Here is a 27,863-nt window from a genome sequence, read left to right as displayed (position 1 = left end):
CAGACTTGGTGGGCCAAAGGGCCTGTTCCTGTGCTGTTTTGTTTTTTGTTCGGAAGAAAGGGTCCACTGGACTCGAAACGTTAGATCTGTTTCTGTCTGCCCAGATCCAGGCAGATCTGCTGAGTTTTTCCAGCTATTTCTGGGATTTTTCCCTTGTGAAGTATTGCCAGGTTTGGTCAGGCCCCACTCCTGCATGATGGTCTCTGCTGCTTTCATGTCAAGTGTGACTGGTGGACTGCGAAGCTGTAAGATTCGCTGACCTCAGTTTCATCTGGACCCTCTTCCAGGCCAGCTGAGCTTTCCATTTCAACACAGGGCAGTTTAAATGTTGAAAGAATTGCTTAAGTTATAGAGTCATAGAGAAGTACAACATGGAAACAGACTGGTCCAACTCGTCCATGCCGACCAGATATCCTAAATTAATCTAGTCCCATTTTCCAGCATATGGCCCATATCCCTCCAAACCCTTCCTATTCATATACCCATCCAGATGCCAAGTAAATGTTGTAATTGTACCAGCCTCCATCACATCCTCTGGCAGCTCATTCCATACACGTACCACCCTTTGTGTGAAAAAGTTGCCCCTTAGGTCCATTTTATATCTTTTCCCCCTCACCCTAAACCTGTGCCCTCTAGTTTTGGACTCCCCCAACCCAGGGAAAAGACCTTGTCTATTTACCCTGTCCAATATCCTCATGATTTTATAAACCAACGAGGAGAAAGTGAGGACTGCAGCTGCTGGAGATCAGAGCTGAAAATGTGTTGCTGGAAAAGCGCAGCAGGTCAGGCAGCATCCAAGGAGCAGGAGAATCGACGTTTCGGGCATGAGCCCTTCTTCAGGAATCTGAAGAAGGGCATTTTATAAACCTAATCAAACACAAAATTTGTCATTAAACCTTATCCATCTCACAACCTTATCACAGACCTTCCTTTTCGCTCTTTCCAAGCCTGGTTAAAATCTGTCACATTGTCTTGTTTTGTCAAATGACATGGACTACAAATGCTGTCAGATGCGCTGAGCATTTCCAGTATTTTCTGTTCTAATGACACTCAAAAACACTTCGGCTTTATTTTTCAGTCACCTCCATTAAATGCGACACTTTTATTTTTATTTTAAGAAAGAAAACCTCTAAGTGTTTCTGAATACAAAGTCAAAGGACCAAACACAGCACAGATTCAGACAAATTGACAGGGGTAATGAGTGCCATCAGCTCATGTGGTTATGGTAACCGAGAGGTTCAGTCCCATTATGAAACAGAAATACAAACCAAGCTGGGTAAGTCATGGATCGGCAGCTGGAAATCTGCCAATTATTGTCAGAACCCCAGCAGTTTCCCCAGAGTTCTTCAGGGGAGCAAATCTATCCGACCCGCCCTCTCTCTTGACTATATTTCCACCCATGTAATTACATTTCAGTTCAAGTCTTAATCCTTTCAAAGAAAATAATGGACAAACAATGAATGCAACTTGGCCAGTCTTACGCACATCTGTAGCACATCACAAATTGTCTACACTGTGAGGGTTTGCTGAGTAAACAGGTTTATCTTCGAGCCCCACAGCTGTTACAGTCTATAAATAGGAGCCCTATTATTCACTGATTAGGAATTAAAGTGAAACTCAAACTATACGCCATGCTTCATTTAGTAGTGCGTAACCACTGTCCTGCTCTGCCATTCATTCTGCATGGCTACCTAACATGATGCCTTGACTTGGTTTTGTAAATGAGAGTCCTGTGTTCAAAAGAGTAAGCTACGGAGAGCTGGGTGATGCCATGGTTTAGATCGAAGCAACTGGATTCATTGATGTGACAAAAATTCTTCGTTGCTTTCTCATTATAAAAACCCAACATGGAAGGAATCGGACCTTGTTACTCCAGTGCCCACTGGATGTGAGTTCACAGCTGTATTTAGTCAATGTTTAAAAATCTGATACAAGATGTGTGGTTAAGCCAGTGTTCACAGCCTACCTCTGAGTACCCTTGAGAAGGTGATGCTCTGTTGAGCCACTGCAGTCCATGTGATGAATGGACAGCCACAATGCTGTTAGGGAGATAGTGAAGGAATGGTGTTGTAGTTCCAAGTCAGGGTGTTCTCTTGTGAAAAATAAAGTGAGGTACTTTTGTTTGGTTGGAGTTATATTTAATCAAAGAAAATAATAAGAATATGAACTTATTTGGTAATTGCACCATTTTCAATTCCACCAGGTCAGAGACACAGATTCCATGAGAAAATAAAACCAGTGAGTGAGGTGTGTAACATGAGATGTAAAAATATCATGTATTTTATGTCACCTTCTAAAACATTGAGCTGGATCTTTTCCCTTGAGGACGGTAGCTCAAGTTGGAATAGCTCTGGACTGGGTAGATTTGCCTCCGTTTAAAGGGGTCTGTCAGACTCAGTTTTTAACTACAGGATTCCAGTCTCCACTGATCTTAGAGGGAGGTTGTGAGTGGAGACTGGGATGGGGGAGTGGAAAAGTGGCTGGTTAGAAAGCCCACCTTCTCGTACTCAGAGTCTCAGTCTAGGTTGTTTTAAAAGCTGCTAGGCTGTCTATCCTTCACTCCTCTTTACTCTACCCCCTGACCAAATTGTGGCTCTTATACACCCCCATACGGCCTGTCTATATCACCTCATTTTCCGTACACTTACCCCCGTGCCAATTCATGCCACCTTCATAGCTCATCACCAAGTATACATCACATACAGAACTCAGAAACCATGTGGAAATGAAAGAATTAAAACTTCGAGCACTCTAATACAATTGTCTCTAATGCACACTTGATAGTAGAAAAAAAATCCATTCATGAAACCCATTTGAAGCTTTTAAATCTCCTTAAATGTCCAATCTCATATAAAAAATGCTGAGGACTTTCTGCTGTGTTGCAGTGGTTGTGACCCTACCCGTGGACTGAGAGAGCCTGGTTCAAGTCCCATCAGCTCCAGAGGTGTGTAATAACATCTCTGAACCCGTTTGATTAGAAACAAAAGGCTAAACAAAAAAAAGAAACAAGCTTCTTCTCAAAAGCCGCAAAGCCAGTTAATCATTTAAGTGGCCAATAAAATTGCGAACTTAGAAATCTCCTGCTGAGATAATTCTACCTTTTGAAGCCTCAACAAGCATTCATAATGATGTCATAATAGCTCTTATGAAATGTCGGCATGAGGAATTCTGTTGAAACTGCATGGGCAGATAGTAGTCCCCCCCAACCTACGTCTTGTTAAACAAAAGTACTTTGTTAAATTGTGTTATTTTTGATTCTCAATGAAAGCTTAAGCCTGCTTTTATTTCAAATTTCAAGAATAGGAGATTTGAAAGTAAAACTTCAAATTATGATGCTTAAACAGACTTTATCTGCCCTTCAAGAGTGTCCATGTCCCCTTGTTGAACTCATAACTCCCACAACTGTGGGTTAAAGTGGAGAGCTTGGAGCAGCCACATTATAACTCAGAACAGAGTTCAGTTGTCCCTGCAGAGTTTGAGATTCCCCCGCATTGTACATTATTCTCAGCTCCTTAACAACGAAAAAAAAAAATCAGTTCTGGTGGAAGTGGGATTGGGATTTTGGCATCTTTAAAGGTCTGCAGGGCTTTCCCGACTCCAAAAGAATCTGGCTCATTGTGGCTGTTTCATGTGATAATATGAAACTTTTGCCTTGACATTTATACATAAGAATAAAAAAAACACGTTCACAACAGTTACTTAAAAAAAAAACCCACAAGGCGCAAACATTCTACTGAACCGCAAGAGTGAGATTGTGAAACGTTCCTGGTGCATGACTTTGTTGCAGAGAAATTAAAAAGTAAACAATAATGAAATAATCTATCAATCCTTGTGCTAACCAGGTGAAGGGGAATGAAGGGAGAGCTGATTGATAAGCTGTGCAATTAAACCATGTTGGTGGCACCCTCTTAAAGTTGGTGTTTTGATTTAAAAAGGCACCGAGACTACTGCAGTCACTCCCAGGAATGATGTCCTCTGCTTGTATTATGATGCAAAGTGATCTTCTCCACTTGTTCCCTCGACTGCCATTCACAGTAATATTCTTGCTCCTTCTCCCGATCTCCACTGTTACCCACCTTCATTGGCACCAACCATGCCAGTCCGGCCTTGACACCTTGCTTCAGTACAACAGGAGGTGAGCGGGAGGTGTAACTGAAGCCAACATCAGATGAATGTAGGGAAGGGGGAGGAGTTCGAGCTAGAAGTGAAGTGGATTTGGGATGTTCAAATGGCCGAAAGGAAAGGGGGAGTCTGGGAGATGGTAAGACAGGAAGATCTTGGAAACGTGGAGAGGGATGCAAAAAAAAAAATCCTTTGCATCAACTTGAGGCAAATGCTATGTTAGGAATGTGACTGAGTCTGGAGTTGACATTAAGACTTCACAGCTCCTCTGTCCTTGTACCTCGTGTATGGGAAACACTGAAGAAAAAAGTAGAGGAGGACCTTCATGTTCTCTGTTGTCCTCCATGATTGCTAAGTGAGCGTGCCAGCTTGGAAAGATTATCTGCTAATGAAACCTTTCAGAGTTCCCACCTCCCTCCAGCTCAGCCTGCTGCCACAATCCAGATTGAGAATTGGGAGCGTTTGGTCCAATAATACCAGCCCTTTGGGATAGAACATTGTAACCCGTCCAGCATTGTATTCCTCACCCATTGTCTTCTAGGAAACTCATTTGGTTGCTTCCTGAACCCATTTGAGAGGCTGCACTGGTCACTGAGTCCACATTCCATTTTCTTCAGGCCTGATAAGTTTTATTTAATTTCTAGCTTCAAGATTAGGGGGGCTGTGGGAGTATTAGAATGGCTCATGGATATTTGTATTCCCTTGCATGGGTGATATGAATGGGCACAATAATGAAAGCTCAGTGTGGGTTGTCCAATGGGGTAACATTCAACTTCAGTGGGGGTACAAAATGGGTGCTATATTCTCTACCTAATTTTTCATTTGTGTTAGTGGCAGAGTCCCCATTGTCCACTTTGAGCTCCACGCTGAGCTTGAATTGCATGGTCTGTGTAGAAACTGGACTGGCCCCTACCCAATTGATTGCGCTGGTCATCCCTATCTACATTGGAACCACACCGGCGAGTGACTGGTCAGGAAGGTGAGCTCAGCAGAAGTATCTCAGAAGAATGTTAAACAAATCAAACCCTGGCCATGTTTCAGAATCTCACCCTGCGGTCACCAGCTAGTTTACACATAGTCGTATTTCCCGGATGCGGCACGTCTGGAGTCCTCGGTGTTGCGGTTATATCCGGATTTCTTTGACTCAATATCATCGGGGTAGCTCTTCCTAATGTGGGTCATTTCCATGTCGTGGTGTGTGCTGGCTTTGTAGCCTGTCTTGTAGGGACCCCCACCGCTCGGGAGTTTGTAGATGGTCGAATTGTACCTGCACAAAATAATGACCAGTTTTACCGTGATGTTCCCTCTGACCTTTGCTTCTCTCGAAGCTGTAAGTGTTGTTAAACCCACAACGTGACTGCCTGAAGTTCTCAATTCTATAAATTGTCTTTCATTCCTTCCAGCTGACTGGCAGCCATTCCAACTACTAGCACCTCAACCAAGCAGTTACCCCCCCCTCACCCCACCTCTTTGTTCCTTCCTGGGTTGAGCTCAGCCCTGTCTCCAGATGGGTGCCTGTGTCTGTGCACCCTCCAGCAGCGCACACAACCTGACGGATTTGCCTGATTTGTGGCTGTACAGGGAGTTAGTTCGGCCACTTTTGGAATACTGTGTGCAATTCTGGTCTCCCTGCTGTAGGAATGATATTGTGAAACTTGAAAACGTTCAGAAAAGATTTACAAAGATGTTGCTAGGGTCGGAGGGTTTGAACTTTAGGGAGATGTTGAATACCCAGGGGTATTTTTCCCTTGCCGTGTTGGAGGCTGAGGGGCAACCCTATAGAGGTTTATAAAATCATGAGGGGCATGGATAGCGTAAATAGACATGTTTTTCTCCAGGATGGGGGAATCCAAAACTAGAGGGCATAGGTTTAAGGTGAGGGGTAAGATTTAAAAGAGACCTAACAGGCAGATTTTTTACACAGAGGGTAGTGCATGTATGGTGTCGAGGAAGTGGTGAAGGTAAGTGTAATAGCAACATTTAAAAGGCATCTGGATGACTATATGCAGAGGAAGGGTTTAGAGGCAACTGGGCCAAATGCTGGCAAATGGGACAAGATTAATTTGGAATATCTGGTCTGCAGAGATGAAGGGTCTGTTTCTGTGCTGCACAGCTCTGTGACTCTTGCGTGATAGTTCCCACCTCAGGCGACTGACTGTGTGGAGTTTGCATGTTCTCCCCGTGTCTGCGTGGGTTTCCTCCGGGTGCTCCGGTTTCCTCCTACAGTCCAAAGATGTGCAGGTCAGGTGAATTGGCCATGCTAAATTGCCCGTAGTGTTAGGTAAGGGGTAAATGTAGGGGTATGGGTGGGTTGCGCTTCGGCGGGTCGGCGTGGACTTGTTGGGCCGACGGGCCTGTTTCCACATTGTAAAGTAATGTAAAAATAATAGTTGCTGGTTTGGAAAGTGTTACCTAAGGAGCCTTTGTGAATTTCTGCAGCGCCTCTTACAGATAGTACACACTGCTGCTACTGAGCATCGGTGGTGGATGAAGTGCCAATTGAGCAAGATGCTGTTGCGTCTTATTTTAACATAGTGCCCAGAGTAACTCAGCTGGAACAATTGAGGATCACTATCAATGTTGGTGTGCATTTTGAAAATCCTTTGAAAATAGCTCAATATTCCCTGCCCTCAGCAAAACAAAGTGAGAAAAGGAACTGCAAACAATGGAAAGGAGAGCGCGGAACACAAACGCTTCCTTTTATTTTCCATCTGTCTTTGTACTGAAAGTCACATAAGCCTTGAGTGGAGATTATATTGCATTGGAGATTCAAGTGATGGATGACATTAATGGCCACTGATGTTGCTGTCCCCGTTATAGTGTGCGCAGTAACTCACCGAGCTTCCTCAGGGACCAGACCTCGACAGGCGATACACATCACTATTCCACCGATAACAAGCAGGCCTCCAGAAACCCAGCCTATAAACAAGGCCGAACCGAATGTGTACCTGTGCAGAACAACAACCTTATCAGTCTGAAAACTATCATAGAATAGTTACAGCACAGAGGGAGGCCATTTTTAGCCCATCATGTCCCGGCCAGCATTTTGCAAGAGTGACTCAGCTTGTTCCACTGCCTCACCTCCTTTCCTGCCATACTGCTGACTGTTTCTCTTCAGATAATTCTTCAATTATCTTTTGAAGGCAGCTGTTGAATGGGCCTCCAACACTTTCTCAGGCAGTACACTCCAGATTCCAACCATTCACTAGAGGAAAAGATGTTGATCTAATCTTTGCTTTTCCCCTTAAATCGGGGGAATCAAGGCACAGTGGTAATGTGACTGAATGAGTAATCGAAGGCCCAGGCTAACGTTCCAGAATCCCACCATAACAGATGGTGACATTCCAATTCAAGAAAACCCTGGAATTAAAAGCTGGCCTAATGGGCAACTATCTAATCACTGACATTTGTCAGAAAAAGAAAATCCATAATCTTGTCACCGTTTGAGAACCCTTCTGTGAAGGTTGCTAATAACAATAACCAGGGTCACCGGCTGTGAAGAAAATTGAGACTTTCTGAGGACTTCAAAGGTCTCATGGGAACAATGTCTATTTTTGGTGTAATGTCTGTTTTGGGGAAGATGGCATTTTTGGGGGTGTCATTTTTTTTTCAGGGAAAATGTCTGTTTTGTGGGTGATGTCTGTTTTGTGGGTGATGATGTCTGTTTGGGAGAGATGGCTGGTTTGGGGGAAATGGCTGTTTTGGGGGTGATGTCTGTTTTGTGGGTGATGATGTCTGTTTGGGAGAGATGGCTGTTTTGGGGGCAATAGCTGTTTTGGGGGAGATGCCAGTTTTGGGGTTGATGTCTGGTTTGTGGGAGATGGCAATTTTGGGGGTGATGGCTGGTTTGGGGGCGATGGCAGTTTTGGGGTTGATGGCACTTTGGGGGAGATGTCTGTTTTGGCGGAGATGCTGTTTTGGGTTTGATGGCTGTTTTAGGGGAGTTGACAGGTGGAATGGCAATTGGTAGAATTTAAATTTAATTAATCTAGAATTGAAATCTAGTCTTAATAATGAAACTGCCCTCGATTGTTCTGAAAACCCATCTAGATTCACTGATATCCTTTAAGGATGGAAATCCTTACCATGAGTCACATGCTTACATGTGGCTGGAGTGCTACAGCTATATGGCTGACTGATAAGTGTCTTCTGAAATAGACTTGCATCTACCCAGTGGAAGGGCAATTGAGGATACGTAACAAATGGTACCCCCACGTCCCATGAAAGAATAAAGATAAATGTGGAACTCGTTCCCATCTCGAATATAGGGAAAAGAAATGAATGAAAACTAGTATTGCAGTTTGCAGTTCCTGCACTGACTCTTACCTTTGCTGAACTGACCCTTGATTCCCAAGCATTGACATGTTTGCCTCCCAGAAGTTTGTCACCAACATGTTGCCGTAGATCGATACACCAGCTATACAACAAACTCCTGTCCGGGCACAAACAAGAAGTATGAGTTGAAGGGTAGGAGAAGAAATCCATTCTTAATCGACCCATGCTGGGCACAACTCTTCAGGAAGGCTGCCAGGGCTTCTGAGAGGGTGCGGAGGAGATGTATCAATGAAATGTCAGAGATCAGAGAAAAAACGGCATTGATCTCCTTACAATAGAGAGGGTTAAGGGGAAACTTAATAGAGGTGTTGAATTCAAGCCTGCTCCAAATAAGATTTATTTATTAGCTGGAATGGATTCTTTGTGTTTCCTGCAGTGAGTGATGTTGGCCCTGAGAAATGAGACCTTTAGCTATGTTAGTCAGCTGATGTGAGCATTACATAGGATCTGTTCAAACGCAATGCAGTCAGCTCCCTCTACACCCTCCCAGCATCTCATTAACAAACCTATTCCAGCACCCCATGTCCCTAAAGTATTTAATATTTTTGAAGCATTATTGCAATTATTCATTTTGATTTGCTTTCATATGACTCCAGTGCAGGACAGTGGGCACAAGAAGAGCAATGGGGTTATGGTTTAATTTCCATAACTTTTTGCTGGGTGTTGAAGATTTTTTGGTTATTAAATTTCTCAATGTTATTGGATTGAGAATCTGGAATGCACTGGCTACAATCTGGACAACTCAGGTCCTGTCCAAAACCCGGACAACTGTATAATCCAGATATTGCATAGGGGGCTGCCTGTGTGGTGAAAGCGGTTAACCATCAGGATGGTCACTTGTGCCACAGATTCATTCTCACCTAACCTAATGTAGCCAGGCAGGGCTACAACCTGGGGCGAGGAATCCTGCCCATGGCTCACTGAGATGGAGCGGGAGCGAATGAAATCAGCAAGGAGTCCCATTTTCGATCACTGGTCACTGCTGTCTCCATTGCTGGAAAGTAAGGTTGTGTGGCTTGGGTTGGGTACATCTATGAAGTGTTGCATAATTGAGTGCCTCATCACTGCTCAATGTTGGCTGTTAAGATGCAGCGCTGTTGAACCCTGTGTAACTGATTCCCAGGGAGATTGAAACTCACAGTTCTTAGAACTGATCGAAAGAGAGTGAGGGGTTAAACCTGATAAGGTTGATATACTCATTGCCCAAGACCCGTGGGTTACGGAGGATGAGATTTGGCGCTATTGGCCAACACATGAAGATGGTGAACCCAGGTCTGGCAGCATCTGTAAGGAGAGAAAAGAGCTGATGTTTCGAGTCTAACTGACCCTTTGTCAAAGCATGAAGATGGCTAGCTTGGCAAACTGTGCATGTTTTGGAGGGTGAGCTGTACCTGCAACGATAAACAGGATCCCGGACGTGAGCGTTAGGTTGGCCTTTGAAGCATCGTCCATGCTTCCCAGTCGAATGCACTTGAGGGATATGATGGAGACACCGGAACCGATTAAAGCGAGCACAATGGCGACGATCATAAGTGCACGGACGGCCTGGAACGTGGCTGTGGGCATGAGGTACAAGTGTTAGCATGCCTACCAGTAATCGCCTGTCAACCTGTCACTGCGTCACGAGAAGGCTTACCTGGTGGAGGTGAGAGTGCAGCGAGACAAGTGTGGTTCGGCAAAAGGCATCGTGGGAGGGAAATCACAATTTCTGTGTGCATTCTCACAAGTGTGAACATCAGGGACACTGACCAGGGGCTGAGTATACACAGAGAGCTGATGCGATCCTGTACGTTTTACACACCTGCACCCTCTGGATGGACTGAGTGGGTGAGCAAACAGCCCTGCAATGGGGATGACTTGCTCAGACCAGGAAGAGCACTCAAATACATTAATTAAGTGAATTAACTGGTCTTAGATGGGAGGCTAAAAAGGATGCTCATTATTCCCAGAACAGAGCCAGAGATGTTGTGGGAGCATCATTACCTCAATAGTCTCTTTAAAATCACACATATTAACCTGCTGGGCCCAAGTGAGCCCTTTCTTGCTGTTGCTGGGTCATGGTGTTGGAATTCCCCTCCTTGTGAGAGGTACCATTAGCACAAAGATGACAGTAGATAAAAGGAAGACCCATTATCACCTTTCTTAGGCAATTATGGATGATCAATAAATAATGCTGTGCCAGCAATGCCCACATCCCAAGAATGAAAAAGGCTCCATGGTACATTTTTCACTCTTGAATGACATTATTCTCTTTCAGAGTGTATTGGTTAGCTGATGGTGTACTGGTGATGTCACAAGACTGACAATCTAAAGGCTGATGCTTTGGGGATGTTGACTCAAATCCTATCACAGCAGTTGATAGAATTTAAATTCATTGAGTAAAATCTGGAATTAAAAACTAATCTCAGTAATGGGGAACATGAGGCTATGGTTGATGTTATAAAATCTCATGCTTTAGGGAGAGAAATCTCCTGTCTTCACCTGGTCTGGCCTGCATGTGACTCCAGACTTTAATTTTAACTGCCCGCTTTTCAGTTCAATGGTCATTCCTGATGGAGGGCTTATGCCCGAAATGTTGACTGTCCTGCTCCTTGGATGCTGCCTGACCTGTTGTGCTTTTCCAGTGCCACACTTTTTGACACTGACACTGACTCTCCAGCATCTGCAGTGCTCACTTTCTCCTTTCTCAGTTCAAGGGACAGGTTGAGTTGGGCAGGAAATGTTGACATTGTCAATGATAACCTACATTTCACGAAAGAACTAAAAGAAGCAGCAAAGTGCATAAAGTCTCGGTATAACGACTGACCAGAAAGCTGCCACTTATTGACAGTACATCAGGCCAGGTTCTGTGCTAACTATGGTCTTGCAAATTTGAAGTAACTAACGCAAATTTTATCTAGAGGGTGGGACCCAAGCAGGATAGTAGAGAGGAGAGAGTAAAAGAATACACTGCTGTTTTGCCTGGGGTTTGGAATATATACTAGAATTCCTCATTCATATATTCAAATACCTCCACAATCACTGCCCATTATAATACTTACAATTTCTGTCTATCTTTCCCACATCCTATTGTCCTGCAACTCCAGCCTGTACATGTTCCTCCTCCTCAGTCAATGATAGCACAAGAATTCCATTTCAACTTCCATTATAGCAAGAACATCCTTCCTCAGATAAGGAGACCGCACAGTGTTCCAGATAGGATCTCACCAAGGCCCTGTCTAATTGTAGCAAGACATCCCCGGTGCTGTACTCCAACCTGTCATTATGAAGGCCAATGTACAATTTGCCCTGTTTGCCACCTATTCCATCTACATGCTTGCTTCCAGTGACTGGTATACAAGGACACCCAAGTCTACTTTCTCAGTTTAATAGCCATTCAGATAATAACCGCCTCCCTCATTTTCCTACCGGGATAACCTGCATTTGCCCTGTACTTGCCCACTCAGTCAATATATCCAAATCACACTGAAACTTGTACTTGACTAATACTAGACTAGTATTTGTGTGACACATAAGTGCACCCTCACAATGTCAATAAAATTTAATGGCCACTGGTTTATTTGTGAAGTGCTAGTATCATTGTTAAATGGGCGGTAGCCAATTTGCACAGAGCACAGACCTATGGCAATTGAGACAGATTGGCAGCAAACTTATTCTTAGTGATGTGTGTTGAGGGATTCTGTTCTCTCACTTGATTCACACCATTACCAGAATAGGCACAAAAGCCCTCAGTAAAACAGCCTAACCGAAAGATGCCACGTTGGACAGTACATCGGTCCCTCACTGAAGTGTCAGCTTCATTCTGTGTTTGAGGTGAGGAATGGAATTTTTGACTCAATCTTCAGACTGATAGGTGAGAGTTCCACTAGGAGAGACAACTGTGTGAGATAATTTACTGTTCAAGGCCATGAAGCATGGCTCCCGTTAGTGGAGCAGATCACACTTTAAAGGGACCTAAGGGGCAATGTTTTCACACAGAGGGTGGTGTGTGTATGGAATGAGCTGCCAGAGGAAGTGGTGGCGGCTGGTGCAATTACAACATTTAAAAGGCATCTGGATGGGTACATGAATAGGAAGGGATATGGGTCAAATGCTGGCAAATTGGACTAAATTAATGTCGGATATCTAGTTGGAATGGAAGAGTTGGACCAAAGAGTCTGTTTCCATGCTTCACAACTCTATGACTCTATGGCATGCCAATGGGGTATTGAAAGAGCACCATGCTGTCAATGAGGCTGTTGCCCAGCTGAAATATTAAGCAAGGTGTCTTCAGACCATACCCCCAGAGGTGATTTTGCTCCATGTCAGCAGTACTGGATATAGAGGGACTGCCTTAAGACTAGAGATTGACCTAGGTTGGGCCTGTACTCATTGGAGTTTAGAAGAATGAGAGGAGACCTTATTGAAACACAGAAGATTCTCAGGGACTTGACAGGCGAGATACGGAGACATTGTTTCCCCTGGTGGGAGAGTCTACAATCAGACAGCATAATTTCAGAGCACAGAGTCCCCGTAAGGACAGAGATGAGGGCAAATCTCTTCTCTTGAAGGGTAATCAATCTGAAAATATTTACTGCAGACATTAAGGCTGGTCATTCAGTATTTGCAAGACAGAATTTTAATCAGTAAGGGAATTGACAGTCATAGGGCAATGTCAGGGAAGTGGAGTCGAGGATTAACAGATCAGCCAGGATCTAATTGAATGGTGGAGCAGACTCATTGAGTTGTGTAGACTATTTATACATTTTATGGTCTGATGGTATTACCTTCTGTAGGGTGGCTGCAAACGTAATTTATGCTGCATTTAGTGCTCAGTTTGTGCAGCTGTTTTCAATGAGAATCTAGGCAGTTCATCTGGCAAACTGTTAGAATGGCTAATGTTAGTTCGGCCACATATGGACTACTGTGTGCAGTTCTGGTTGCCATACTGCGGGAAGGCTGGGACAGAATTTTCCCTCAGTAGAGGGTTCGGTAACTGGGGATAGTTTTAAGGTAAGAAGCAGGAGGTTTAAATGGTTGTCTGAAAGGGCATCACTGTATCTGAAAGGATGCTAGGGTGGGAATCTCCAAGATATTTTTGAACACTTCAAACACCATCGCAAGCAGTGGGATTAGAGTAAATGAATGTTTGATGATCAGTACAGACACAACAGGCCAAATGGCTATGACTCAGGAACAAAAGCAGGTCAAACATTGTGAATGTAGTCAGTTTGGTATTGCTGAGGTACCAAATCAGCTTTTACTTTAACTTCAGAAGTCTGTATCGAAGGTTTGGAGGTCCTTTGTGTCTTTTATATGGGTGCCTGTCTCAAAAGTTTATCTGTTTTTATAAGAACCATTTTTATTGTGGCACTGCCACCGTATCAACAGGCAGGAGTCGCTAAATTATTAGGTAATAAGTGTTCCTTGTTGAAATCTGGCATGGCTCAATATGATAAAAATTTACCCTGGGCTAGCTCGGTGGCTCAGCAGTTAGCACTGCTGCCTCACAGCGCCAGGGACCTGGGTTCGATTCCAGCCTCGGACAACTGTCTGTGTAGAGTTTGCACATACTCCCCGTGTCTGCATGGGTTTCCTCTGAGCGCCCTGGTTTTTCTCACAATCCAAAGATGTGCAGGTTAGGTGATTGGCCATGGGAAATGAGGGAATGTGGGGTTGAGGTGGCGGGGGAGCGGTCTGGGTGGGATGCGGTGTGGACTCGATGGGCAGAATGGCCTGCTTTCACACTGTAGGGTTTCTATGATCCTATGATTTAGGATATATGGAAACTGACGTTATTTCCTTTGCTCAAACTCATGATAAAGTGGATCTAAGTAAAAGGAGCTGGAGCTCCAACCCAAATTGACCTGGGTTAGCAGCTTCTCCAACTGATGTATGTGAATGAGAAATGAGTAAAAAAGACTGTCTTTATACACTACGAGCATAACCAGAGCGACCAGCATTGTCATTATTTCTGGAAGTGCTTTATTTACTCTTGATTGGGGCCAGAATTAACAGCATAGGCAGAGGGAGCACAAGGCTGTTTTGAAATTCACCCTGCAAGCCAGTCATGGATCCTTGGGAAAAGCAGCGTGATTCTGAGTCAGACGATCCTTGAGTACCACCAAAATCAGCAGAACTGGTGTAAGATTTTGTAGTATCTTGGCTAATACAGCCCTGTCTCAAGGCTGCACCGCATTGTCAATGAAAAGCCGTGGAGTTAAATGGGGCTCATTTAGGACGTGTGTGGCTCCCTGACTAGAAATCAAACCAATCCAATGGCTTGTTTTAATGTTTAAACTTTTATTAACATGATACACATGAGAAAATATCACTGAATTAATAATTCCTTTGTAAAACAAAACCTTTAAAATGTTGTTGAGATTGGTGTCTAGCTTCTCATTATTCCTGACATTTGAGACCTGTATTGTGGACTTGAAATGTTATGCTAGTGGTAAACATGGGCTATCAAATTTTAACTTCTGTCACTTCTTCACCACACCTGAGACCTTTGTGGGATAAAATAGCTTAATTAAAAGGCAATAACATGGTCCTAAAATGGCTGCAGTGGTCACACAAATTGAGGTAAGTGTTGTGAGACCCATGTGGAAAATTCAAAACCATCTACATTGAGATTACCACTTTTATCTGAAGACACCGATGTCAGGCACAACTGAGTCAGCATCAGGTAATTTGCATTTTCTGCTACAGAGTCATACAGCACGGCAACAGACCCTCGGTCCAACTCATCCAAGCCAACCAGACATCCCAATCTGACCTAGTCCCATTTGCTAGCATTTGGCCCATATCCCTCTAAACCCTTCCTATTTATATACCCATTCAGATACCTTTTAAATGTTGTAATTGTACTGGCCTCCACCATTTCCTCTGGCAGCCCATTCCAAAAACATACCACCCTCTGTTTGAAAAGGTTACCCCTCGGATCCTTCTTAAATCTTTCCCCTCTCACTCTAAACCTATGCCCCCTAGTCTCCTACCCAAGAAAAAAAGGACATTGTCTATTCACCGTATCTATGCTCCTCGTGATTTTATAAACCTCTACAATGTCACCCCCCAGCCTCTGATGTTCCAGGGAAAATAGCCCCAGCCTATTCAGCCTTTCTCTGTAGCTCAAACCCTCCAACTCCAGCAACATCCTTGTCAATCTTTTCTGAATCTTTCAAGTTCCACAACATCTTTCCTGTGGAAGTTAAATCAACTGTGTGTGATAGTTTCATACCAAGAAATGAAAGGCTTGCCTATCTATTAGCCAGCTTGGAAAAACAAAGATTCCAAATACATACTGAATGATCTGACAACAGTTGCTTTGAAACATCAGAGCAGAGAGAAGGAAAGATGTATTTGTGACAATAAGAACTGGAACTCTCTTCCTCTCTCCTCCTCCTTGTCATCTTGGAAAACAGCACTCAATCAAAAACTAAGCTGGGAAGACAACCTTCCACTTAGAACTGAAATCTACAGAATCTCCTCCTGTTGTGTATGCAAGTCAATTACTAAACAACTGGGACCTCAACTTAATAACACAAAGTTTTCCAAGGACTTTCAAACAGTGAAACCGTTATTTACTCTGTACCAGACACACTCCCTTTCAAACTTATTACCGTGTTTGTGCGATTGTTGCTGTGGGTTTTATTATATTTTCCTAGGGCTGCACCGCATTGTCAATGAAAAGCCGTGGAATTAAATGGGGCTCATTTAGGACGTGTGTGGCTCCCTGACTTGATCAATCAAACCAATCCAATGGCTTGTTTAAACCTTTATTAACATGATACACACGAGAAAATAATAAAGTAGATAATAAAGTTCCTCTTTCTTTCACTCAAGGTAACTTTGGTAATTGGTTCCTCTATTTCCCAGCAAGCTATATGTTAATTGAAGAGGGATAGCTGCATGTAGAAAAGCAAATAAAATTATTTATTGAGATTGACCGAGAGGGATTGAAAAGTGGGGAGCTGATTCCATAGAATCCCTACAGTGTGGCAACAGGACATTCAGCCCAACAAGGCCACAGTGACTCTCCAAAGAGTATCCCACCCAGACCCATTCCCCTACCCTATTACTCTACATTTCCCCTGACTAATGCATCTAATCTATACATCCCTGAACACTACGGGCAATTTAGCATGGCCAATTCACCTGACCTGCACATCTTTGGACTGTGGGAGGAAACCAGAACACCCCAGAGGAAACCCACACAGACACGGGGAGAAAGTGCAAACCCCACACAGACAATCGCCCGAGACTGGAATCGATCCTGGGTCCCTGGCACTGTGAGGCAGCAGTGCTAACCACTGAGCCACCGTGCTGCCTCTCCACACAGTAGATATGATATTTTTGATAAAAAGTTTTTAAAATACCCTTCTTGTTATTAAGGCTGTGATTCAGTGCTCAAGTCCTCAGTCTGTTCTGACTCTCAGGCCAATGTGCTACCAATTGGTACAAGCTACCATTTTGTTAGCTCGGCTCATTGTTTAGGGTCATTATGCATGATACCCATTGATACTGGAGGCTTGAGCATGCGTGGCTGACCATCCAGCACTGTCGACTATGTCACTTCTGGAAGAGGGGTGTGATGGAATAAAGGAAAGTAGAAAAGTATTTGAACATGATATCAAGAAATACACCCTGTTGCTATTTTGTGATTCCTTCCCCCACTTCTTCATTCTCTAGCAATGTTGGAGTGACATTTCACCAGACAATCTGCACAGTTACACAAAGCGTAAGAACTCACAAGATTTAAATTAGGTTTCTTTTAAAATGCTTAACGTATCCAGGAGTCCCTCAAGAAATGTTCAGGATCAATTAATTTAGACATCTGCCCTGATGTTTGATTGGGTTACATAGATTCCACTTCCCAACTTTCTGCACACTTACTTAACCTACCAATATCTTTCAGTGAACTGTTTGTATCTCTCTCGCAACTTGCTTTTCCACCTATGAACTGCAGTGGTTCTGAAAGGGAGCTCCCCCATCACCTTCTCCGGCGCAATTAAGAATGGGCAAGAAATGCTGTGATGCTCACATCCCATAAATCAATGCCTTTCAACTGGAGGGTTTAGGTTAATCTCTTCCCTTTCTTCTTCGTTGCTCCAGAATGCTACATCAGTCATAATAGTTCTCCCTATAAAACTGGGAATAGCGAAAGATATCATATGCAAGAACAGTTTAACTTCTGGTGCTTTTGGAACCATGATATATTGAATTGGGTATATGACTACCACATTGGGAGGGAACTCAACTTTACAGTGAAGGCAATGAGACAAATTTCAGAGACTTTTCTTTCTAATCACAGTGGGAGAGGTTAAGTGTTCAACCCAGCCCCAAGTGCCGCATTTTGTTTCAGTGAATTGAAAGGCAATTGAATTGTATAATCATAGAATCCCTATAGTGTGTAAGCAGACCATTTGGCCTATCAAATCCACACTGACGCTCTGAAGGACAGCACCCCCCCTATCCTATTAACCCTGCATTTCCCATGGTTATTCGACCTATCCTGCACACCTTTGGACTGTGGGTGGAAATCAGAGCACCCAGAGGAACATGCAGACACAGGGAAAATGTGTAAGCTCTGCACAGAGAGCTGCCTGAGGGTCGAATTGAACCTGGGTCCTGGTGCTATGAGGCATCAGTGCTAACCACTGCACTATTGCGGTCCCCAAGTATAACTCCATATAATTTTCTGCTGGTCCAGGTTTTGAGAGTGAGAATTGGTTTTGACACCTAACGTTGCCGTATGACGTTGTGTCAGTGGGAACATTTTCGTTGCAAATGAAAGAGGGCCAAAATCAGGCTCAAGTGCACATTGTCGAAAAGTGTGGCACTGGAAAAGCGCAGTCGGTCAGGCAGCATCCGAGGAGCAGGAAAATCGACATTCCAGGCATAAGCCCAGCATCATTGTGCCTGAAATGTAGATCCTCCTGCCCATGGGATGCTGCCTGACCTCTGTGCTTTTCCACACGTTTCGACTCTGATCTCCAGCATCTACAGCCCTCACTCCCTCAAGTGAACATTGGCTATTTACAGCTTAAACTAATTTTCCAAGTGGGTATACGTGCAGCTGGCAAATGAAACTCCCTGCAGAACCTGTTCAGGAAATCAAACTTTGTCCTTCATTGCAGACAAGAATTAGGTCCAGATTTTTTTTCTGGCTGTCTCTGTCTTTCTCCGCAGTCCCATCCATCATCAATTATAGCACAGTCACCTTTGTATGTGTGTGACATAAGTAAGTTCTGACATTCCTCATTTTCTGGGTTATGTATCAAAATTATAACATCATTGCATCCCTACAGTAAGGGCATTGATGTTTTGGGACTAAGGTAGGTCCACAAGAACAAGGATTTGATGTGTGTTAGGAAATATGCAACCGAGTTTTGGATGAGCTGAAGGTCATTATGATGCAGAAAATGGCGTCGGAAAGACTAGGGTCTGGAGGATATAAGATTGCAAAAAATAATTTCAGCAGCGGATAGCAGTGGGGGGCTAGTGGGTGAGAGGGGAATGAAGGCAATGTGGTTGGAGGAGACTGGGGGGAGTGAGAGATGGAATGGGGGTTAAGTGAATGGGGAGTGGGTGGTGGAGTGGGGATGAGTGGGGTGTTAGTGGGAGGGGAATGGTTGGGGAGTGGGGTTTTTGGGTGGGGTGGAGTGGATTTAGGTAGATGGGGGAGTGGGTGGTGTTAGGGTGAAGTGGATGGAGGGAGTGGGGATGAAGTGGGTGGGGTAGAGTTGGGTGGAGTGAGGGGTTAGTGGCTGGTGGAGTAGGGATTAGGTGGTTGGGGAGTGGGTGGAGTGGGGGTTTGGGGGGTGAGTGGGGGTTAGTGGGAGGGGAATGGTTGAGGGAGTGGGGGTTGTGGATGGGAGGAAGTGGGGTTTAAGTGGATGGGGGAGTGGGGGGTGATGTGGGTGAGGAAGAGTGGGGTGGAGTTGGGGGGTAGTGGATGGGGGAGTGCGTGGTGGAGTGGGGGTGTGGGGTGAGTGGAGATTAGTGGGAGGGGAATGTGGGGGGAGTGGGGGTTGTGAGTGTGAGGGAGTGGAGTTTAAGTGGATGGGGGAATTGGGGGATGTTGGGGTAAAGTGGATGGAGGGAGTGGGGGTGAAGTGGGTGGGGAAGAGCGGTGGGGGTAGTTGGTGGGGGAGTGAGTGGGGGCGTTGTGGGGCGGGGTAACAGAATGGGGTGGATGAAAGTTGTGGCTGATTATTCCTACGCCACAGAACGATGGTGAGTTATGGAAGGCAGTGTGGTAGAGGCAGTTTCAATGGAGGTGTTCAGAGAGAGCATTGGATGGTGATTTGGACAGTAATGGTGTGCAGGAACATGGGAAAGGGCAGCAGATTGGCACAAAATGATGAAACCAACATAATGAACTGAATGACCTTCCTAACAAATTTAGCCTCATTAAAAAAAATTCTTCTCATAGAACATAGAAGAATACAGCGCAGTACAGGCCCTTCGGCCCTCGATGTTGCGCCGATCCAAGCCCACCTAACCTACACTAGCCCACTATCCTCCATATGCCTATCCAATGCCCGCTTAAATGCCCATAATGAGGGAGAGTCCACCACTGCTACTGGCAGGGCATTCCATGAACTCACGACTCGCTGAGCAAAGAACCTACCCCTAACATCTGTCCTATACCTACCCCCCCTTAATTTAAAGCTATGCCCCCTTGTAATAGCTGACTCCATACGTGGAAAAAGAGTCTCACTGTCGACCCTATCTAAACCCCTAATCATCTTGTACACCTCTATCAAGTCACCCCTAAACCTTCTTTTCTCCAATGAAAACAACCCCAAGTGCCTCAGCCTTTCCTCATACGATCTTCCTACCATACCAGGCAACATCCTGGTAAACCTCCTCTGCACCCGTTCCAGTGCCTCCACATCCTTCCTATAGTATGGCGACCAAAACTGCACACAATACTCCAGATGCGGCCGCACCAGAGTCTTATACAACTGCAACATGACCTCAGGACTCCGGAACTCAATTCCTCTACCAATAAAAGCCAGTACGCCATATGCCTCCTTCACCGCACTATTTACCTGGGTGGCAACTTTCAGAGATCTGTGTACATGGACACCAAGATCCCTCTGCTCATCCACACTACCAAGTATCCGACCATTAGCCCAGTACCCCATCTTTTTGTTACTCTTACCAAAGTGAATCACCTCACACTTAGCTACTTTGAACTCCATTTGCCACCTTTCTGCCCAGTTCTGCAGCTTATCTATATCCCGCTGCAACCTGCCACATCCTTCCTCACTGTCTACAACTCCTCCGACTTTCGTATCATCCGCAAACTTGCTCACCCAACCTTCTAACCCCTCCTCCAGGTCATTTATAAAAATGACAAACAGCAATGGTCCCAAAACAGATCCTTGCGGAACACCGCTAGTTACGGCACTACAAGATGAACCTTTGCCATCAACTACTACCCTCTGTCTTCTTCCAGCCAGCCAACTCCTAATCCAAACCTCCAACTCACCCTCAATGCCATACCTCCGTATTTCTTGCAGTAGTCTACCATGGGGAATCTTATCAAACGCCTTACTAAAATCCATATACATCACATCTACCGCTTTCCCCTCGTCCACCTCCTTAGTCACCTTCTCAAAGAATTCAATAAGGTTTGTGAGGCACGACCTGCCCTTCACAAAACCATGCTGACTATCCTTGATCACATTATTCCTATCCAGATGTTCATAAATCCTATCCCTTACAATTCTCTCTAAGACTTTGCCCACAACAGAAGTGAGACTCACCGGCCTATAGTTACTAGGGTTATCCCTATTCCCCTTCTTGAACAAGGGAACCACATTTGCTATCCTCCAATCTTCTGGTACTACTCCTGTAGACAATGAGGACATAAAAATCAAGACCAATGGCTCTGCAATCTCCTCTCTTGCTTCCCAGAGAATCCTAGGATAAATGCCATCAGGCCCAGGGGACGTATCTATTTTCACCCTTTCCAGAATTTCCAACACCTCTACATACCTCAAAGCCATCCATTCTACTTAATTGTGACTCAGTATTCACATTGACAACAATGTCTGTTCCTGATTGAATACTGACGAAAAGTCATAGAAGATCCTATAGAATAAAATTTCCTGGGATGTATTATTGGATTAAAGGTGCTAAGCAAGTTGCTATTGAATCCTGGCCCCATTAAAGTATACCCTATGGAACCATGGGTCCTAGCTTTTTTTTATTTATCAGGTTTATAACACTTAAAGCAATCAGATGACCTCTCTATTTTAATGCTGATTTTATTTTTACACCTTTTCATTTCCGGTGCCAGGTGGTCTGTCTGGTTTCATCTTTTTGTTGAGATTTGGTAGCAATTAATACAACTGAATGGCTTGCTGTGGCCATTTCAAAGAGCAGTTCAGAGTCAGTACATTGTTGTGAGTTTGGAGTCACAACCAGGTGAGGCTGGCAGATTTCCTTCCCTAAAGGATATTAGTGAGTCAGATGAATTTATTTTCCAACAATCGACAATGGTTTTGTGGTTGTCAGTGGATTCCTCAATTCCAATATTTCCAACCGAACAGATCAGGATGGCACGGTGGCGCCAGGGACCTGGGTTTGATTCCAACCTCAGGGTCTGTGTGGAGTTTGCACGTTCTCCCGTGTCTGCATGGGTTTCCTCCCAAAGTCCAAAGACATGCAGGTTAGGTGGGTTGGCCATGGGAAACGCAGGGGTTACAGGGATAGGGTGGGGAGTGGGTTTAGGTAGGATGCTCCTGGAGGGTTACTGTGGACCAGAATGGCTTGTTTCCACATTGAAAGGTTTCTATCATGACATAATGGCTTCCCAAGAATTGTAACATGACATATTGAACCTGGGTGTTCCTGACAAATATCTCCAACCAGATCTTGAAAATAGAGAGCAAAGCACTAACAGCAGTGAATCACAGTGAGTATTTTTTGAGTGGATGAGGCTGATTCTTGCAGTGGGCTCCATATGTTTGCTTGATCATGTTGACTAAACTGAGGTACACAGGAAAATGGCAAAGGAATGAATGAAGTTCCAGTACATAGGGCCATTGGTTGCTTTTTTATGTTGGAGGCTGTCAGCCTTATCCCTCAACTCTCCTACAGTTTTTCATCTCCATGATCTTCACTCGCATCTCACAATGGCCTTGCTGCTTTCAACTTCTGTAATTTCCTCCAACCATCCCACACAGTTCACACCTTTCAATCTTCCAATCATATTCTGCCGGGAAACCCCTTCCCTCCCCATCCCCTACTCTGTCTCATAAATAGTACAAGAACCCTTATCTGTTTCCCCACACCGACCTCAAGAAGTCTCCTCTTTAGCCACAATTCCTTTTGGCTTCCCCACTCCTGACTCCACCTCGGACAGCCTCGTCGACATTTACTTCTTTGTTTGTGTTCCCAGACAACTCAGCGCATTTCTCCCTTGCTTCCGGTCTCCACCCTGCCCTCTCTCCAACTTGGCAAATATTTTGGCAAGTGCGCGCAGGGCTGTGTCAATATACATTCTTTTGTCTAGTTTGCATGGAATGGGCAAGGTCACCTGCAGTATAATGTACTCTCAAGAACTTGAGCTAATGTTGGTGATAGGAAACCATCATTCTCTTCCATATTTGGATAAACACTTGGGTTACTAAAACTTAAAATTGCTTCCATTTTAGTCAAGGAATGTGCTCCAGTATAGTTTGGTTTGCTGTGATGCATCAGATGCCTGAAGATTGGTGCAGTATACTTTAGGCTTGACAATGAGAATCACAGTATTGGTGGGTTTTGTGTGGTGTTTGCAGAATGAGTCCCAGGACCGGTGTGGATTACTGCAGGATTGGAGGGAAGTTGAAGTTGAAGTTTTGCTGTCCGTCAGCTTGTCTGTGCTAACCCTTCACACATACAATCAATTCTAATCACATTTGGCCATTCTATTTCTGGATTCATTCAATCACTTCTCCTTCATGCACCTATCCCTTTTAATCTTGAACATATTTAGATCTCAGCCACTGACCCTGGGAGAGACTTCCACACCCTCACAACTCTTTATGAAACTACTTAGCCATGGTGGCTAAATAATACAGGGGTCTTTTGCCAAGCGTTAGACATTGCATTGTTGAGACTTCACCTGGACTGCTGTGTACAGTTTTGGTCTCCATATTTAAGAAAGTACATAAGTACATTTAAATAAAAGGTTCATTTGATTGATTTCCTGGATGAGGGCTCTGTCTTGTGATGATTGATTAGACAGGTTGGTCCTGTATACTTTAGAGCTGACAGGGATCAGAGTGATCTTTTCAAAACTTACCAAGCTTTGAGAGGTCTTGAAAGCGAGGATATCGCCCCGTGTGGGAGAGATCCAAACCGGGAGATGCATGTTAAAAATTAAGCTCAATCCATTAAGCTGGAGCTGAGGAGTAAGGTTTTTGTTTTCTGAGAGATTCATGAGTCTTTGGAACTTTCATAGAATCCCAACAGTGTGGCAAACAGGCCTTTCGGCCCAACAAGTCCACACTAGCCCTCTGAAGAGTATCCTACCCAGGCCCATTCCCCTACCCTATTACTCTATATTTCCCCAGATTAATGCACATAGCTTACATATCCCTCAACACTATGGGCAATTTAGCACGCCAGTTCACCTAACCTGCACATCTTTGGGAGGAAACCGGAGCACCTGGAGGAAACCCACGCAGATATGGGGAAAATGTGCAACCTCCGCACAGACAGTGACCGGAGAGTGGATCCCTGGTGTTGTGAGGCAGCAGTGGTTGCCATTGAACCGAGTAAAGCGATTCACAAGTCTTTGGAACTTTCTTCCCCAGAGAACAGTGGAGGCTGGGCCATTGGATATTTTTATGCCAGAGGAGTTAAAGGGTGTGGAGGCTAAGCAGGAGAATGAGTTGAGACCACATTTAGATATAGTATGATCTATTGAAAGGTGGAGCAGGCTTGAAGGGTGGACTTGCCTATCTCTCCCTGCTCCTAACTCTTAACTTGCTGTGTACGTAGTGGTTATCGATTAGATCAGCAACTCATGCCCTGTGACAAATTGCAAAACTGAAATCAACAAATTTGATAATCTTCTCGGCTGGCACCAAATGAATTGAGCATAAAAGCTGTGGGATTGTTATTGAAAACCCAACAGATACATAAAAGGACAATTGCCACCCTTACCAAAGGTCTAGTTGAGGTGTGCAGTTGACTCTTACATCCTTCAGTGCAACTGAATGGACAATAACCTCAGTCTTTCCACCATTTCCCACATCCTGAGAAGCAATGTCTCCTGCCCGCTGTTCTACAACTTCTCTAATCTTGTACTTTTGCTCCTCAATTGAAACCTTTCCATGTATTGCAGGACGTGCCGCAATATGAGTGGAGTGTGTTGCCCTTACCTCATTAGTTGGGTTTGTCACTACATTGTGTCAAGACGTGCCTCAGTGTTCGAGGCAACATGTCAGTGAATTTCTCATTTTCAGGGCATATCACAGACGTGGTGGATTTATCATGATATCAGCGTTTGCCAAGAGTTGAAGTTTGTAATTGGATTTCATTGCAGTATTGGCTAGGCAGGTTAGTATGTGCATTATATTGGGGTGTCTTGCCTCTGTAGAATACAGTTTCATTGTACATTTTCTCACAAATGTCACAGTTTGGATAAGAAAATGGCTGAGATGAACATTTGAAATATCTTCTATGAGATGCTATTTCATCCAACCTGCCAAAGTAATGATTTGTTGGAATCTGAGACATTTTTGTTTCTTTTGTCATTTGTCTGTTTTATATCCCACCCTCTCAAATCTTTGTACATCATTAGTTTAAAATCTTCAGTGCTTCCATAGGTTTCACATCACACAAAGGTCAGTGGAAATCTACAATTCTCATCCCCCTCAAAGCTATTGAGAATGAATCGAAAATCTGAGATTGATAGATTTTTGTTGGGCAAGGAGATCTTGGAACCGAGGCAGTGAGTAGATGGGTTAAGATACAGACTAGGCATGAGCGAATTGAATTGTACAGCAGACTTGAGGGGCTGAATGGCCTACTCAAGTTCCTAAGTTCTCCATGTCTTGTTCTGTTAACAATTTGTAAACAAAAACTCCCATCTGTAAGCAACCGGATCAAGAAAGAACATATGTTTAGTGATTAGAATCCCGACAGAATAGAAACAGGCCCTTCGGCCCAAAAGGTCCACACCAACCCTCCGAAGGGTAAGCCACTCAGACCCATTCCCCTACCCTATATTTACCCCTGACTAATGCATCTGACACTATGGGCAATTTAGCATGGCCAATTCACCTAACCTGCACACCTTTGGACTGTGGGAGGAAACCGGAGCACCCAGAGGAAACCCATTGCAGACATGGGGAGAATATGCAAACTCCACACAGACAGTCGCCCGAGGCTGGAACTGGACCTGGGTCCCTGGCGCCGTGAGGCAGCAGTGCTAACCACTGAACCACTGTGCCGCCCATGGCTTTTGTGTGATCAAGATTTTCAAACCTTTTTTCTTCCAGTGAAAGGCTTTCCATATGAGGCTATTGTAATGGAAAGAAACCTGACAGCTAATGTGTGCCCAGCAAGATCCCAACAAGAAATATTGAGTTAACTAACCGTATAAACTGTTTATTTTAGCAGTGTTGCCTGAGGGATGAATTGTAGGCTCAGAAGCAGAGAGAACTCCCTAAGGGAATGGACTGAAATCCAGTTTAATAGCTCGTTTGAAAGACAGACTTGCTCCTTTAGCACTTTGCTGAATCCTAACTGATTCTCAGTGACAGAAAAGCCATCAACAGTTGCTAAATGTCTGGGTTCCGAAAATTCATTTCACTCATCAAGTCCCATCTGTTGGTTTGTGAAACTGCCATCAATCCCTGCTCTCGTGTTCACCAACCCACCCTTTGAGTAAATGTACACACTGGTGGAAGCCCATCCCTGAAGCATGATCGAAACCCACAACATCGATCGAAACCCAGTCCACTTTAAAAAAAAAAAGTCCTCCTTTGGAACCCTGAACACCAGTTTGGTAATACCTCTGTCAAAACCCAGTCCACTTGTATAATCATCACTCTGTCGATACCCAATACACTAGTATAATATTCCTTTCCTCGAAACCCAGTTCGCCAGTCTAATTATCCCTCCATCGAAACCCAGTTCCTGAGTATAATATCTCCATTGAAACCAATTCATAGAGTCATAGAGATGTACAGCATGGAAATAGACCCTTTGGTCCAACTCACCCATGCTAACCAGATACCCCAACCTAATCCAGTCCCATTTGCCAGCACTTGGCCCATATGTCTCTAAACCCTTCCTATTCACATACCAATCCAGATGCCTTTTAAATGTTGTATTTGTACCGGCCTCCACAACTTCCTCTGGCAGTTCATTCCATACACGCAACATCCTCTGCATGAAAAAATTGGCCCTTTTTAATCTTTCCCCTCTCACAGTAAACCTATGCCATCTAGTTTTGGACTCCCCCATTCTGGGGAAAAGGTCTTGACTGTTCATTCAATCCGTGCCCCTCATGATTTTATAAACATCTGTAAGGTCACTCCTCAGCCATCGAAACTCCAGGGAAATCAGCTGCAGCCTGTTCAGCCTCTCCCTTTTGCTTAAAGCCTCCAACCCTAGCAACGTCCTTGTAAATCTTTTCTGAAACCTTTCAAGTTTAACAACATCTTTCCTATAGCAGGGAGACCAGAATTGGACCCAGTATTCCAAAAGTGGCTGATCAAATGTCCTCAAAATCTCTCCTGGAAGTCTACCTTTTTAAGAAAGTAATATTACCATTGAAGCTCAACTCTTGCAAATATATTGGTTTGTCCATTGAAGTCTAGCACGTAATTCTCCCATCATAGAATTTCTCTTAAATTATCCAAATCATTCCACCTTTAATGCTTGACCTGGTTGATAATGGAAAACATTTATCATGAAATGATTTTAGCAAGAAACACTTGAACGATCACTGCCACTTTATCACAAGGGAGGTTGTATAGAAGTTAAAAACAATATTTGAGCAGTAATAATAAAGCGTGCAGATACACAACTTTTAGTGCAGTGTTGTCGGCTTTAGCAATGTGATCTGTCTCCTGGATAGGCGCTATTTTTTGATACCGCCCGCCTACTCCCAACTGCATTGGACCCTCTGAGCCTACCTGGAAGCCCCAGGACAGTGTAGAAGGGGCGACATTCCGTGTAGCCGGATGTCTGCTGCATGCACGTTTTCCACAGACCCATGTATTTGTAAATCGAGGTCACCAGATCCTGGCCCAAGTCCTGTGTGCTCCACATGTTCAACGCAGTGGCAACGATGGTCCCGGCGAAACCTAGGGCCGAGATGCCAAAGCCCAGACACTGGCACATTGTGGTAGCCATGATGTGTACAGGGAGTTTCTCAGCAGCAAGCAAGCGCTACACGTCTGAAC

At 44.3% G+C, this 27,863-nt stretch overlaps 2 protein-coding genes across 4 annotated transcripts in view; one reads left to right on the top strand and one right to left on the bottom strand.

Moving 5' to 3' along the window:
* Positions 1-27,863, top strand: part of dzip1l (DAZ interacting zinc finger protein 1-like) — a 208,655-nt gene that overhangs the window by 139,363 nt on the left and 41,429 nt on the right. The window lies entirely within an intron of this gene.
* Positions 1,067-27,863, bottom strand: LOC122555729 (claudin-18-like). Its single transcript, XM_043701786.2, has 5 exons — positions 27,594-27,863; positions 9,849-10,013; positions 8,449-8,554; positions 6,960-7,070; positions 1,067-5,389 (listed from the first exon to the last, which is right to left on the bottom strand). The coding sequence occupies exons 1-5, from the start codon at positions 27,811-27,813 to the stop codon at positions 5,191-5,193; spliced, it is 801 nt and encodes a 266-aa protein (XP_043557721.1). The 5' UTR covers positions 27,814-27,863; the 3' UTR covers positions 1,067-5,190.

Source organism: Chiloscyllium plagiosum, unplaced genomic scaffold (assembly GCF_037043375.1).
Source record: "Chiloscyllium plagiosum isolate Xiang-an unplaced genomic scaffold, Cpla_swu_hap1 HiC_scaffold_13, whole genome shotgun sequence".
Taxonomy (NCBI): Eukaryota; Metazoa; Chordata; class Chondrichthyes; order Orectolobiformes; family Hemiscylliidae; genus Chiloscyllium; species Chiloscyllium plagiosum.
Note: the sequence above shows the minus strand (reverse complement) of the source record. Positions and strands in the feature narration are given on the sequence as shown.

Excerpts from the sequence above, each read along its gene's own strand:
- LOC122555729 (XM_043701786.2), bottom strand. The coding sequence starts at position 27,813 with ATGGCTACCACAATGTGCCAGTGTCTGGGCTTTGGCATCTCGGCCCTA. Across the intron at positions 10,014-27,593 it reads CACTGTCCTGGGGCTTCCAG|CCACGTTCCAGGCCGTCCGT; the intron begins GTAGGCTCAGAG and ends TCATGCCCACAG. Across the intron at positions 7,071-8,448 it reads CAAGGGTCAGTTCAGCAAAG|GTACACATTCGGTTCGGCCT; the intron begins GTAAGAGTCAGT and ends TGTTCTGCACAG.